Source organism: Triturus cristatus, chromosome 2_2 (genome assembly GCF_964204655.1).
Source record: "Triturus cristatus chromosome 2_2, aTriCri1.1, whole genome shotgun sequence".
Taxonomy (NCBI): Eukaryota; Metazoa; Chordata; class Amphibia; order Caudata; family Salamandridae; genus Triturus; species Triturus cristatus.
In genome coordinates, this window is record NC_140582.1 from 812,413,907 (window position 1) to 812,430,150 (window position 16,244).

At 43.9% G+C, this 16,244-nt stretch overlaps 1 protein-coding gene across 2 annotated transcripts in view; it reads right to left on the reverse strand.

Annotated features, from left to right (window-relative positions):
* Positions 1–16,244, reverse strand: part of ZAR1 (zygote arrest 1) — a 240,311-nt gene that overhangs the window by 147,001 nt on the left and 77,066 nt on the right. For both annotated transcript variants that reach the window (XM_085642138.1, XM_085642137.1), the window contains exons 2-3: positions 6,076–6,168; positions 5,923–5,997 (exon numbers count right to left, since the gene is read on the reverse strand). In XM_085642138.1, coding sequence (XP_085498264.1) covers positions 5,923–5,997; positions 6,076–6,168 — 168 coding nt within the window. The remainder of the gene's footprint in view (positions 1–5,922; positions 5,998–6,075; positions 6,169–16,244) is intronic.

The following is a 16,244-nucleotide window of genomic DNA, read 5'->3' on the forward strand; positions in this document are numbered from 1 at the left end:
AGGGGAGAACTCAGACGATTTCAGCCACGCACTCCTTGTGGCAACAGAGGAGCCCATAATTCCAGGCCACTCTGGATAACCTGACGCGCAGCCACCTGAGTGTCTGACAGCACCTTGTTAAAGTTCTGCCTGTCCTCCTCTGATAACTTAGGGGCCAGTTTAGCGGAATCCATGAGAGCATGGATATAAACGGCCCAAGAGACAGGTGGCATTTGTTGACTTTAAGGCCATACTGACAGAGGAGAAAACTTTCTTGGCTGACTGGTCAAGTTTTTTAGCATCCCTGTCACTAGGGACCTGAGGAAAGGCACCTGAAGACCTCTTTGAGCAAGCAGCCTGAACCACCAGACTTTCCGGAGAAGGATGAGAAGTAAGAAAGTCCGGATCACCTGGAGCCGCCCTGTACCTTCTAGCCACAGTTTTAGAGACCGCAGGAGCTGAAAAGGGCTTTCGCCATACCTCCAAGACTGGCTCAGTGATGGCCTCATTAAATGGTAGTAAGGGCTCTGTCACAGTGGAGGGAGAATGTAAATCCTCAGTGAGGATGTTTGGCTTGAATTTAGCAGTTGGCAGCTGTAAATCCAAAAGCTCTGCTGCTTTTCCAATAACCATGTGGTAGGGAGCCACATCTTTAGAGGGAGTATCGGCTGGAGGAGTAATCTCCCACTCTGGCGATAAATCCAGGCCACTAGCCTCTTTCAACTCTTCAAACAGGTCATCAGACTTCATGAGCTCACCCTCTTCCATCTCCTCAACTTGGTACCTTTGCTCTTCAGGACTGAGCTTCACGCATGGACCTAATTCTCAGGACCGGCAGCGCCGCAACCGACTCCGCCGGAGCCGGCGTCGAACACGGAGCCGGAGGAGCAGCCAGAGTCGAGCGAGGACGAACTGGAGCCGGAGAAGATTGAAGTGGCGTTGATGTCCTAGTCACCGGGAAATTCCAAGACGGCGTCGCCGGGAAAAAAGGCATAAATGGAGCCTGAGCGTAGGCCTGAGGGACCCCCAGATTAAAGGCCATTGGACCCATGGGACCCGAAGGTGCTCCAGAGGGGTACATCGCTCTAGCGAAGACTTCATACATCGCATTCAAATAATGCGATGGATCTTGACCCGGGCCTGGAAAGGGGGGGGAGGGGGGGGGGATATGGCTCAGACGGAGGCATAACTGGACTCGGGCCGATCGGCGCCGACGGTGGAGCCAGCGGAGTCAGACTCATCAGGAGCCGGATCTTCTTCAACTGGAGCCAGTGAATGTACCAGGAGACACAAAGTCCTTACGACAGAGTAGTCGATCTCGGAGCCGCTTCTTTATCCGAACGGTGTCAAGAACCATGTCTCCTTTTTGTGCTTCTTGGACTTCGAAGCATGCCCCAACGTCGACTTCGACGCAGACCTCGACCGTCTACGACCTCTCTTCTCTTTCTTTTAATAAACAACTTGGCTGCTCTTTCTTTTAAGGCTTTAGAACTCATCTTTCGACAGCAAGAGCATCTCTCAATGTCGTGATCCGACAACAGGCATCAGACACAGTCCTCGTGCGGATCCGTGATGGACATGTGCTTACCGCACTCCCTTCACGGCTTGAATCCGGACTTCTTGTCGACATCTTTAACAGGAAGCGGAAAAAAGGGAACGGACGTCATCACGCCGACGAGGTCCTCTTATGGATCCAGTGACGTCAGTGGAGCCGCGAGCGAAGCCGTGCTTCGGTGACTTCGCCCTCGTCGGCGTGGAGAGCTACAAAAGTTTCCGAATTTACTGGCGCAGGGGATATTCACAAGGTGACTAATACACTGGCAGATGTATCCATCAGAATCACGCATTACTCGGCTCACCACAATATACCGATATACATACGAGCATAGACTACTGGTTCATCTCGCAAGCGCTAATGCCCAGGGTTCAGGGGTGCTCACTCGAACGTTTTCCGACCACTCCCATTCTACTATTACAGTTCCTCCGAGAGGTCCTCCCCCTTTTTTTGTGGCGGTTCCCACCATATTCACTACTGCATTCAGTTTTCAAATCTGAAATGCATGATGCCATCTGAGTTCTTTCCGGTTAATATCGGTTCTGTAGAGTCCTTTGCCACGGTGTGGGAATTGTTTAAGGTCTTCATCAGGGTAGTTGCCATTAGTAAGCACGCGGGTGTTCTGAGCTCCATTAGAGGCAGGCTGGCCTTATTAGAATCTCGTATAGCCCAACTCAAAACTGAACTAGCGCACGGGGTACTCCTCAACTGCTGGACCTTCTAAAGTCCACGATGGACAAATTCAATTCAGAGGCAGACCGTGAAGTCAAGCATATGGGCAAATACGCCACGGCTCGGTTTTATGGTGAAACAGACCAACCAGGATCGGTTCTCGCAGAGATGGCTCGACGCAGTCGGGAGACAGGTGGCGTAACCTCCGTAATAGATGAGGGTAGTATGTGGACAGAGCCGGTGGACGTAACCAATCAATTCCGAAACTATTACTAAGAGTTGTACAGCACTTGGGTCACCCCTAGAAATGCAGATATTTTACATTATCTGGAATACATAGAGCTGCCTTGGTTACAAAACTGGCACTGTGAATTTCTGATGCGCCCAATCGAACATGCGGAAATACGCTTAGCGTTGAACTAGGAGAGAGGGCAGTGCCCCCGGTCAGGATGGTCTCACAGTGGCCTTCAGGGGTTTTAGCGACCTCCTAGTCCCTCACCTGGCTACCCAGTTTCAGGAGATAGGTGAGACCGGGTTCATGCCGCCCTCCATGCGGAAGGCCCAGTTTGTCACTTTATTGAAGCCGGATAAAGATCCCTGTAAATGCTCTTCTTTTCACCCGCTGTCCCAGCTCAATGTGGACGCAAACATTTCCGCTAAGATTCTGGCCAACCGTCTGTCCCCACTACTGCTGCAGTTGATAGGCCCTGAACAGGCAGGGTTTATCCCAGGCCATACGGTCTCGTACAATCGTCAGACGGTGTTTGGGGCCCTTCAGTATGTCCGACCGGAGGTCAAAGCTGCGGCGGTCTTCTTAGACGCAGAGAAGGCAGTTGGTTCAGTTGAATGGTCTTTTTTGCGAGCCGTGCTATGCCGCGTGAGTGTGGGAGAGGTCTTCTTACAATTAGTGTCGGTGCTCTATAACTCACCGGTTACCAGGGTCCGCTCTGGAGACGTGGTTTCAGATTTCATTCACATTCCGCGTAGTACATGACAGGGATACCCTTTATTCCCTTTGCTATATGCTATGGAAGCTGAGCCCTTGTTGAGAGCATTGCGGGAGTATCACGGTCACAGAGGCCTTCACTTCCCTAACTATAATTTAATATTTTCAGCATATGCGGACATGCTTTTGTAGATCAGAGATCCACTTGCCCCCTATTATTTGAGGTGTTGAGATACGAAGGACTATCTGGCTTGAAGATCAGCTAGGAGAAATCCATAATTTTTCCACTGACGCCGGCCACGATCCCCACTCCGCTAGATTCCCCCCTCCAGGGGACTTCCGATCCAGTCCACTACCTGGGCGTCCAAGTCCATTCGGATGCAGATCAGGTAATTTGTGTGAATTATGGCAAAGCTATGGTCAAACTGAGCGATGGTGGGGAGAGTCGCATTATTGAAAATGGTGGTCCTTCCCAGTTATCTTTTTCTTTTCGTTAACATCCTTATCGTACCTCAGCATATGTTTAAAGAATTGCGCTCCTTAATTACAAGACACCAAGGGTTGCGATGGATACACTCATGCTCCCCTATACTGCGGGAGGCCTAGACGCTCCTGATCTAGAACTATTACCGGATAGTGCAGGCTTTGCATGCTCATAGTTTGGTTCACGGCCCGCAGAATCTCCACCATCTCCCAAAAAATGTGGATGCCGCACCTGAGCAATTAGAGGTTCTTAACTAAAGCACCAATTAGACGATGCGGGGTTATTGTCTCGGTGAACTCCACGGTGCATGCTGGGCACATCCTTCTAGGAATGTTTGCTGGAGCTCAACTGTATTTGTCTTGTATGCGCATAGAACGGTGTCAATGGTTTGTCCTAAGCTCAGAGCGAGGTACACTTTGTGCATTGAATGATCTGGGCATGTCTAAGATGGGAGATTTTTTTAAAAATGGCGGTGTGGTCTCTTGGAATGAGGCGATGGCTGGTAGGGCGAACCCTTTTACGCTAACACACTTACACTTTTTTAGGACTCTGCATGCTCTCCGGGTGGTGCTAGGCAGCGAGCTCGCCGAACCCATGGAGATCCTGCTATTGTCAATACTGTTGCGTGCACAGTCTCCTGCTAAATTAGTCTCCAAGCTATACGCCTCAGCTATGCAGACTAGGGTCTCCCATACACCAAGGCTCGGCTGGCCTGGCAGGCTGACATTGGGAGTCCACTTATGGACGATATGTGGTTTTACTGCCGTGAGGCCACTCAAAAGGTTTCTCTGAATGGCAGACATAGGCTGGCACATTTTAAGTTCTTAAATAGGGTCCATTACACCCCAGAACTCCTCCATAGATATGGTTTGCGCACTACTGCTGTGCGCTGTGACATGCCGAATGCCGACTTCACCACTGGCGGGCACTGCCACGCCAGGTGGAAGGAGTTTTGGACCCATATATTCAGGATGTTAAATGATATTGTGGGTCTCACACTCGCGCCAGACCCACTACTGGCGTTGCTGGGATACACGAAACCTCTGCGCAGAAGTGTTCGTAAACTTTGTGCTATAGGTTTGCTTTTGGCTAAACGTAGACTAGCGATGAGATGGATGCGGGGGCCTCTACCCACAGTGGCTGAATGGGAGAGAGATATGGTATATTGTAATACTCAATCAGAAATTTACAATTAAATGCTTCCACCCTGTAATAGACCCTTAAGATTTTGGGGCCTATTTGGACAGTACCAACTGTTACGCCAATGTACCAATGCAGCACAGGACGAAAATATATATCTGTTGTATACTGTACAGTCTTGTTGGTGTCGCGGTTCTCTGGTCGACAGAGCCCTACGGGAGTTGGGACATGCCTCTTTGGATCACTGCTCAGTCTACGCTTGTTGTGGGATATGTTGCTGTCTATTGGGACTTTTACACCTGTGTGCATACTGCATTACAGTGTCTGTTACTTTGTGATGACATTGTTCAAAGTATATGTGATCTGCTCTATTTTAGTTTTATTATCATTTGTTTTTTCTTTTGTATTGTTTAAAAAATGCAATAAATAAAAAGATTTAAAAAAATCCTAATGCACTTGAAATAAGGCAGATGGGCTATCCATCCCGTTTGTGACAGACTACCCACCTGCCTTTAAATCAGGCCCTTAATTGTGAGGCGGTTCAGCCCAAAGACCCTTAAGCATCAGGAGAATGGATGTCTTTGATAGCCAGTAAGACTTTCCAGTACTTCAAGCATTGAAACTGTACTATGCCATTCTATGCAAATCTAATGAACAAGATGGAAATGTGTAAAGGCAAAATTGATCTGTAATGCAACATATAATATAAAAAAAAAAAAAGGTCACAGCCAGTTCTAATCTAAACCAAACCTCCTGAATCCATACCAAACTGCGAAGAAAAAGCCTGCAGAGTTGCAAACAAATCTACTTTTTTCCCACCTGTAGCAGAGCAAAGGATGAGGTTTACCTTCAGTCATGCAGATTGCCAGGAAAGATTTTAGGACCTTAAAAATAAAAAATAAACCCATGCACGTTCTACATTGTCACCAACAGTCAGGCAGGACTGCCTTGATGGAAGCTTGCCTTCTTTTCCTAAATCAAGGAAGGCCAAAGCATCATAAGACTGGTCACAGCAGAGCACTATTATTGAGGCTCTTAAAGCAATGATGGCAATAGAGGGACATGCATTTTGCAACTATCCCTAGCGGTCCTAGGCAGGTTACTTTCTATACTACTCAGAAAAAAAAAAAACTACTAAACACTTACTTGACAAGTAATATCCTCCACACGGTAGGGATTGAAAGACTTTTGACAAGCTCTACAGAACTGTCGGAAATAAACCTGTGAAAAACAAATACAATGGGTAATGTTTACTGCATATTTCTTGATGATCAGAGTGCCATACGGTAGAGTACTCACCTTGTTTGTTCCCTGAACACACCACACGTATGCACTCTCCCAGCGGATATTGCACTCTTTGCAGTGGTAAAAGCCGTATTTCTGCTCCAGAAACTGAAAAGATAATCAAAACAGCACCAGCGTAAAAAAAAATGAAAACCAGTTGCCCAAATGCAGTTCGCACTAAGCACATGTTCCCCCCCCCCCCCCCCCCCCCCATCAAATAAGGCTGCATATTCTCTATTTGCTACTGTACCACTACAGATTTACCCAGGAGATATCAGTGGTAAGGTAAGCCTTGCTCCTCTTCCGTCAACTCCAATGTCGTAGGTTTAATGTTCAGTTCAAATAGCTTTATTCGACAGCATGCATCATAAAAGCATTATTTGACATTTATACAATAAGACAGTATATATTCAGTAATAAGAAAATAGTTAAATAAAAAGTTCATTTAAAAAATCTTGGCATGTCGTTATTAGCAACTTTTTAAAATAGAGCCTATAACGAGTTTCAACAAAAACATTAGTCTAAAAAGCATATATACACGTCGCTTACTAAGAGTCCCTTCCTCCCCAGGTACTCAATGGTTATAATAAGAGAAGAAAAAGGAAAGATAATAGGGGCATAGTCGATCTAAGTAATCAGTACATAAAGTGCTAGTGCTATATCCATTATTAGCAGCATTCAAAAATGTATGGAGCAACCCAATGTGATCTGTGGATTTGGCACATTATATAACACAGCTTTTTAACTGCCGCTGTAGACAATTGCCTAAATTGAAGTCACGCCACGTAGGGCTTTCATTCTAACTAACCAAGCTTGACCTAAATATTTGGCCACTCAACTTGAGAATAAAACACTGGGGTCAGACTTTAAAATGCGCAGAGCAAACCGGTGGTCACGGATGCCCATGCCACTGCATATGGGTTTTAACCATTTGGTCCTTGCTTTATTATACGCAGGGCAAACGGGACATGTGCAACACACTCAACCGGGGCTCCACAGCAAGGGCAACTCTGTTTTGTTCTCAGCTGCGTGCCACGCTGCAACTAGGGTATTAACAGGCATCGTGCCGAACCTAAACTGAATATACAAAGTCCTAGCTCGGGGGACCTGGATCACATCTAGGTAGGGCTCTAAGCTTCTAGTTTTCTTAAGCATAAAGAAATGCTCTGTCAATCTCCCCATGGTTGGCTTACTGAGCTCTTGGCTGTTAATCCAATCCCAATAATAACGCTTAAGTTCCACCTTGCTAGGGGGAATTTGGGTAACCATGATTCTTTAAGGCCAAGTTGTATCATAGTTTTCTTCACATAAGTTATCCGCTTGACCCTATGGTCCACATCCAAATTCATTACCTCCGTTAGGGCTGCGGCATAATTGGTAAGCTCATCAGTACGCCCTAAGCGAGCCCAAAAAAGAAGTGGGCGTAGCCTAGCAATTGCTCTAAACGGTCGCCTACCCATGTCATACCTTAGAGGTGTTAATAGGGTGTTACGGGGAGCATTACCAAGTCCTTCAAAAATGTATGCTCAGACCTAATTTCGTCCACATTTTCGAACCCCCATAGCTCTGCTCCGTACAGAGCCGAGCTAACTGCGTTTGCGTCATAAACTACAAGCACCGGGGCAACTGGCCTACTATACGAGGAGCGATGTTCTTTGCTTAGTGCCCCGGTCACGCGTTTGTGGTTCAAAAGTATTTTGTCTATATGGGGCCTCCAGTGCATTTTATCAGAGAGTCGTATGCCAAGATATTCAAAGTTCTCGACTCTCTCCAAGGGGGTACCATTCATTATAAAATAATTCCTAAAACATTTGTGGGGGTTAAAAACCATGAGCTTTGTCTTTGTGGTATTAATAACTAAGCCCCGTGCATCACAAAGATTGATCTCTATTCATTGATTTTTGTAGCCCAACTGGGGTCTTTGATATCAACAGGGAAATTCATTTATTATTATTTTTTTAACTCTATTAAAAAAGCTCGAGAGACCATGCCATAAATTAGCAATTGCCAGAAGTACATCAGTTATCTAACACAGAGAATCTGTGACAACACATTCAAGTATAGAGCTGTCAGGTGTGCTTGCCCCCATCATGTTGCTAGTCTCCCACTCCCAGCCCTCTATACCTCCACCATGGCGACCACACTTAAATTTTTGGGCACGGCCCCTACTTTTATACACTGTTTCCTTGGCCCTCTGGCAACAATCAAGATCCCGTTTCCACTCCTCCACCTGCGGGGGTGAGGGCACGCCCCTCACCACCCCCCCCCCCCCCCAATTCCTTGCTATATTGCGCTTTACCACTACCGCCGACAGAGCCAACCATAGTCCTACGTATCTGGACCAGGCGGCGTCACCTCGAATCAATAGAAGCCATTTCGGGTCTAGTGGCAAAGGTGATGGAGCAGGTAAAGCAAAATTTTGTATACCTCCTCTATTTTGCATGAAAAACTAATCACAACCAACTTGAATTAACTATTTGCAGTGTTATATTAATCAACCATTTGCACTTTTAGTAAAACACAAATTACACGCGGGACAGTTATTTGGGTTATTCTGCCATGCAAATAGCATACTGTGGTACGCCAATTAATAATAGTACGTGTGATAATAGAATATTGCATGATTTATGTTGCTTTTGTGACATTTGCATTCCCGTTTGGACCGAATGGTGAGTTTTATTGCTTTAAATGTCGCTAACAGCTAGGAAAATACTACTACATAAAGGGATTAGTGAGGGTTTAACATTAGACTCTTCATTTCGGTGTATTAATTATTCTTTTGTGTTTGTTTTGCTTAAGTTGGCATTTGGGCCTACCAAACCAGGACATCCAAAATGGAGTTCAGATGTGGCCACCGTCTGGTGAGCGCGATGTCTACTGCCCAGACGCGGATGGCTCCGTAGACCTCCAGGCAACCTCAAGTCAGAGCACAGCGTTCCTGGTCAAGGATAGGAACATGGAGGACTGCCAAACTTCAATTAGTAAAAACCAATACTCGAACAATGATTATCCACAACCAGAAGAGAATACATTGCATCATGGACACGTCCAGGACCGAGAAAGTAACTTAACCTTTCTTTGGGAACCAAAACTGAGAAAATTCGACGATGTTAAAATTCCCTTCAATGACCAATCAGACTGCAGTATTGGTAAAAGAATGTTTCATGTTATCCCAAATATTATTATAAAAAGGGTAGTAGACTAGGGAGGAGTCAGATTCATCTTCTTTATCCCGCACACCCCTACCGACCCCACAGGCGATGACAGACGAGCTAGATGCTTGCACGATTCTTGGTCCTTTGGAGAGGTTTGGGACTGTGACGTGCTGAGCAGAGAACTTTTACGGACTCTGAATCTTGGGCCTGCTTATTGGGACAATTGAGCAGAGCAATTCGGTTTATGCAGAGCCAATTGAATTAGAAAAAGCCCCAATAGCAAGAATAGGTAAATATAAAAATGTCATGCGATTTGTGTGTTTGACTAAATTTCAACTTGACCAAAAATGCTAATTATATAATTGCAAACAAGATTTAGATAAATAAAATTTTGATTAGTGATTTCGAGTTTGTGATTTTTCCAATTAGAGATTATAGGATTCTGAAGCTTAAAATGTGTTTTAGCTGGTTCTAAATCACCATCAACCAGTCCAACTAATTGGTCCGTCGACCAAGTGGTGGAGTGCCTTGATGTTAAGGTTAGGATCCTATAGGAGGTGATGCAAATGTATATTCTGTAAATAACTTTTCTTCCCTATAGGTAATAAGGTACCACCCCACATGTCCAGCGCAACATCATCCCTCCTGTGTGCAGACTCGTGAGTGAAACGTATGAATGCTGGTGTTATGGGTCCCACCAATGAATGAGTGTGTGAATGAGGTAGTGACGACGGGTCTGACGCAGGGAGGATCTGTAAATGTTGCCCCCTTCCCCCCCCCCCCCTAGTCTTGCACTGGGTCAGTTTTTCTGGTAGCAGATTGATGGTTTTATTGCATTGGTTTGGTGATTATTGCTTATGGATTTGATTTCCGATTCTTGATTGCGGATGTTTGGATGAGTATGGATTTATGTTCTAACATTTTATGTTGAGTCGCGTTGTGTTCTATGTTTTGAAGACTTCTGGGATGTAGGAAGTCGGATGCCCTGTGGCAAGTGAAGTAACATGGTGTATTGTTTGTTGCCCTGTAGGTACACGGGGAAAAACGTGTGACAATTGGAGTCGCACGACGCATTGTCTGGGTTCAAATTGGTAACAGTCGTGTGTTATCGTTAGGGACATTTCTGTGTGAAAGGTGTATGGATAGCGAAGGTCACCTGTGAACTTTTGGTCTTAAGTAACAGGAGTCCACTGTGAGCTCTAATTACGCTCATCACTCTCGGGAAAGACAAGATTGGGTGACTGAACTACATTTTCCGTATGAATGTGTATAAATGAAATAGCATTCGGCTTAATTGTGAAACCCTGGTCTTGATTCTCAGGAGCAGTGTAGTCTCCAACAGGTGTTTTATTTCCAGAGAAACGGTTAGCTAATGCTTGCTAGAAGGGTAAGGTAGAGGGAAGTGCTACTTTAATCGGTGAATGTAATAATTCCGTAGTAGGGCAGAGGTAAGCGCTGTTCTCGGGAAAGACGGAAATCTTGTAAGAAAGGTCAAAACTATTCCTTTGTTTAGCGAAACAGACAATGGTGGTGTTTTTAGGTCGTTACTAACAGATTTGAGTAAAAGAAAGCGTAAGAGAAAGTTTGCTGATAAATTTTGTAAAGGAGGGGTCAGCAGGAGTAGCGAAAAAAGCTGACATCAGAAAAGACCGCGCTGGGATTGGCCAGCCTTTAAGAGACATAGACGCTCCGGATTGGCGCGTTAGTGAACGCCGTGCTAGGAGTGGAGAAGTGACAGGGTGACGTAGACGCTCCGGATTGGTGCGTTAGTGTGAGTCATGCTACGATTGGATAAGACAACAGAATAGTCGTAGAAGAAATCTAGCAATACTAAAGGAGAGAAAATGATGTATTACGATCCACCAGAAAAGGAGAAAAAGTCCTGGTTTGGGAAGATTAAGAACTTATTCAAAAAGCATAAACCGATTGGGACTAGAGAGGGACAGTTGCTTCCTCCACCGAAATCGCCCGCATCTTTCATGGTTGCGAAGTATGGGTATCATACATGTATTTGGCTAGACAATTGGGTAAAGTATACAAAAGATTGAGTTTTAGCATTTCCAGAACATGGTTCATTCAATTTAGCGATAGTAAGGGATTTAAGAGGAAGAATGATGAGATTAGAACCGAGATCTGGACCTACTCAGTTTGAAGCATTGACAGAATGGGAAGATGAGATGTATGAAAGAGAAAGACAGCGGGGTGGCGGAAGGTATAAATACATGTTTGGTAGACCGTGTGGACAAGAGAATCAGGATGACAGAATGAGGAGATGGCGAAGTGCAAATATGGCTGATGGGATGTTCCCTATGAGAAATGCTGAAGAGACCAATAGTAGAAAATGTATAGAGAAGAAAAATAATACAGGATCAGAAGGCTACAAGTATGGTGTGCACGAGTCGGATGATGATGTACTTGAGGACATGTTTTATAAGAATCCTCCCCCGTATCAACCAAATCCCACGTTATTGACACCAAGTGCCCCAGTAAAAGAGACCACAATATATAAAATTTGAGTCAATGCCTCCTGAAGTAGGGAGAAATAATATCTTTAGAGAATCAGAAAATACACAACCTGGTAAAATGACAAATGAGAATTCAGCTGAATTAGCCAGAACTACTTTAGAACTAACTGAAAAGATTAGGGAATGGACTAAAAATATGGAAGCTGTAACTGTTCCTGTAACAATAGGACCTGTAATGCCTATTTTTGATAAGCAGAAAGACAGGTAACATTGTCTAATGATCCCTTACAATAGCAAAAAACAAATCGAAATGGAAAAGAAAGATTCAAGAGAAAATCCGTGGGGACAAGTTGCAGGAACTTCTGGATTAAGTACTCTAAAAAATTTGACAGTGAATCAGAGCCTAGTAAATAAAGCAATGACGACAGAATCCGTACCAGGGACACAAAAGAGTTTAGAACAAACATGAAATGAACCAAATCCTGTAGGTCCTACATCAGAAGAACTAAGTGAATGGTTAAGGAGCTTACAGCAAAAAGATGCTGAGCCTCGACCTTTAGATGTGGCAAAATTAAAAATAGTTTTAGAAGAATTAACAGTAGGGACTATTCCCACCGAAAAATTAAAAGCACATCAGGATGAAGGACTAAGGTTTCAATGTAAAAGTATAACATGGAGAGCAAGAAATTTACATGAAAAGTTGGAAGTAGCAGCAAGTGAAATGGGTATCGACTTTGAAAAAATAAAATCATTACAAAAACCATACAGAGTAGACTTTGCTGAAAAGGACATTGAGAATTTAAATACAGCAGGAAGAATACCTCAAATTAAAGAGCCAATTGTTTTGCTGAGAAAATGGGGCGATTTAGATAAATGGAAAAGTAGGTGGTTTCGAAAACGGGACGATGCAGCAGATAAAAAGTTTGCAGCTTTCCCAGTTAGAGAAAAAGAAAAGGTGGTAACTGAATGTCCCATGAGGGAGATTCCAGGAGGAGGCTATGTGCATGTCCCCTGGACGAGACAAGACATTTTATCATTTACAAATGACTTTCCCCGTTTGCGCGAGAAGCCGGTTGAGTGGATTGATTTGAACAGTTTATTCAACATAATTGTGCCAGCAGATCTATGGGCAGAATGTAAAATTACAATAGATTGGCCTACTCAATAATACCCTAGGGATCCAAAAGCAGGTGCACCTGATCCAGAAGTAATGAGAAAATATGAACAGGTAGTTACCTTCCTGAAAAATAAATAAAGTGCCTCCTAAAGAAACTGATTGGGTAGAGATTGATAGAACTCACCAAGAAGTAAAAGAATCTGTACATGCCTATTATGAAAGATTATTGGCTTTTAAACAATACAGTAGAGATGAAAATTTGAGCGAGAAAGATTGGAGTCATTTTGTATATCTATTTGTGTATGGGTTGCGTCCTGAAGTAAGTGAAATGAATACAGTGGATTGGCAAAATAAAAAGATAGATTAAGTACTGAGACATTCAAAATATTTTAGGGATGAGATTGAAGCCACGCAGCGCAAGTTAAAAGAAAAGGCCATGTGGGCTCAAGTAAAAGTGGCAGAAAGACGGGAAGCCCAACTGATTGAACAGACAAATGGCATGAGCATGAAACAAATGCCCAATATTGGGAAAGGAAAAGGACAGATTAATATAGAAGAAGCGGCCATGTCGTAACTGCGGCAGGATAGGGCATTGGGAGACCGATTGTAAATTTCCCCTAAGTGCTAATGGCGATAATGAATCATTAAATCCACAGGTGCAGAATGAGGAGAGTTGTCAACCGCAGCGACAGTAGCAGGTTGTTGCCCAACAGTGTCAGGTGCCAAAACCACCTTTTCCACAGAGCGTAAATCCTCAGAGATACAGTAATGAGACAGGATTGTACAACGAAGAACCGGTAACTAAGCTGTCGCGCACTAGTGCTGTTTCGCAGTATTGGCTACAACGCGATGAGAGTGAGTCAGAAGAAAGTTATCGATGGTGCCGAGGAGAGGAAGAAGAGTGCGTACTTGGCGCAACTCTGGAAGTAGACCACACAGGCCCTTTTGTGGATGGAAAGATAAATTATGAAAACATTACTTTCCTACTAGATACTGATGCTACTCGTTCAACTGTTAGGTAGGCTGACGTAAAAAATCTTTCTCTCTCGGATGAAACAATCCAAGTAGTTGGAGCACTCAGACAGATAAAAACGTATCTTACTGAACCAGATAAGGTCAAAATAGGGAAATTTTCCAAAATGCACCGTTTTGTCGTGTGCGATACAAGCCCTGTAAATTTGTTAGGGAGAGACTTGCTGTGCAAAATGAAATGCACAATTTTCTGTACTCCTGATGGAATAGCTTTTGAGACTCCTGACGAGGATGTACTGTACAAAATGACTATAGCTAACATGGAACCTGAAATTACTGAGGCATTAGCTGTATTTGACCCCGAGGAATTGCCTCAAGAATTGAAGAAAACAGTGAAAACGGAGGTATGGGATTTCACGGGAGAAGATGTGGATTCATGAAAAATTTAGATCCCGTAAAAATTTCAGTAAAAGTAGTAAGTTACCCAAATATCCCACAATACAAATTGACACCAGAGATAATTGCAGGAGTTACTCCTATAATAGACAGAATGGTTGAACAAGGTATTTTGAGGGAAATAATGAGCAGTTCATGTAACTCATCAATTATGGGTCTGAAAAAGCCTAACGGAACTTTCAGGATAGTACAAGACCTGAGAAAAGTAAATAAAATCGTATCATGCTGTCCCATTGTACCAAACCCTCTGTGAACTTATATCAGATTCCTCATGATGCAGAATGGTACATAGTGATTGATTTGTGTCATGCTTTCTTTTCCATTCCTTTGCACCCTGACAGCCAACAGTTTTTTGCGTTTCGGTTTGGCGAACGTACTTTGGCATGGTGCAGAATTCCACAGGGGTATACAGAGAGTCCCTCGATATTTAATCAGATCCTGAAAAAGTCCCTAGAAGATTTAAAATGCCCAAAAGTTCGGTACTGGTCCAATATATCGATTACCTACTTGTGGCATCGAGAACTCAAGAAGCTTGTATAGAGGACTTAAAGAATCCCCATCAAAATTACAATTCTGTCAAAAGTAAGTACAATATTTAGGCCATAAAATTGAAAAAGGGCTAAGAAAAGTAACTGCAGATAGAATCAGAATAATAAAAGGAATGAGACCCCCAATGACTCACAGAGAGGTGTGAATGTTTCTTGGAATGGTTGGATATTGCCATCAGTGGATTAGTAATTGCTCATTGACTGCAAAACCTCTAGTACGCTTAATAAAGAGTGAAAGACCCCATTGAATTAAAAAAAGAGAAGCGTTGAAGGCTTTTAAACAATTGAGAGATGGTTTGTGTGAAGCCCTAGCTCTTGGCATGCCAGACTATGAGAAAGAATTTTAAATCTATTGCAGCGAAAGAAATGGATGTGCACTTTCTGTACTAATACAGAAACATGGAAAATTGAGAAGACCAATTGCATATTTTTCAGCTATGTTAGACCCTGTAGCTGTGGCATTGCCTGGTTGTTTGAAAGCTGTAGCAGCAACTTGTAAGAGTCTGGAACAGAGTGAAGGAATTGTGATGGGATATCCTGTGAGAGTGTTTGTGCCTCATGATGTGGCGATCCTTATAACTACGAGCCGCACCCAGTTTATGACACAGTCTAACTAAATATGAGAAAGTCATATTAGGTGCAACAAATGTGAGCCTTGTGAGATGTCTGAAGGTAAACTCTTCAACACTGTTACCTGATGCTGAAAATGTGGAAGTCCGGGATGATGTGGATCATGACTGTTTGGAAGTGCTTGATTTTTGTATCAAGCCACGTCCGGATATAAAAGATGTACCTTTGACAGAAAGTGACTATGTGATGTTTGTGGATGGATCATGCCTGAGAACGGACGAGGGAATTTTGAGTGCAGCGTACGCAGTATGTACGGTAGCGGCTGTACTGGAAGCATCTTGTCTGAAAGGAGTGAAATCAGCCCAGGTTGCTGAACTTTTTGCATTAACAAGAGCATGCAAGTTGGGAAAGAATCTGAGAGTGACTGTGATAACCGATAGTTAGTATGGCTTTGGTGTGGTGCAAGACTTTGGACAGATTTGGTCCCAAAGAGGGTTTTTGACAGCGAGTGGAACTCCTGTAAGGAATGCTGAAGTAGTTGGGAAGTTGCTTGAGGTGATACAGCTGCCTAAGCAATTAGCAGTAGTAAAATGTGCTGCACATTTGAAGGCTGCTGATTACATTTCAGCGGGAAATGACTTTGCAAATGACATGGCACAGTATTGTGCACGAAACAAGATTCCAGTCAATAGAGGAAGTGAAAAAGAAATGAATTCATGTCCCTTGCTGTTTACTAACTGAATACATGGGAAGAAGTGAGGCAGTTACAAGAAGAAGCCGGAGATGAGGAAAGAAGACAGTGGGTAAAAGCAGGCTGTGCACCACGGGAGACAGATCATGTGTGGGTTTATCGGGATGGAAGACCAGTCATGCCTGATAGCATGGTTTCTACCATGGCACG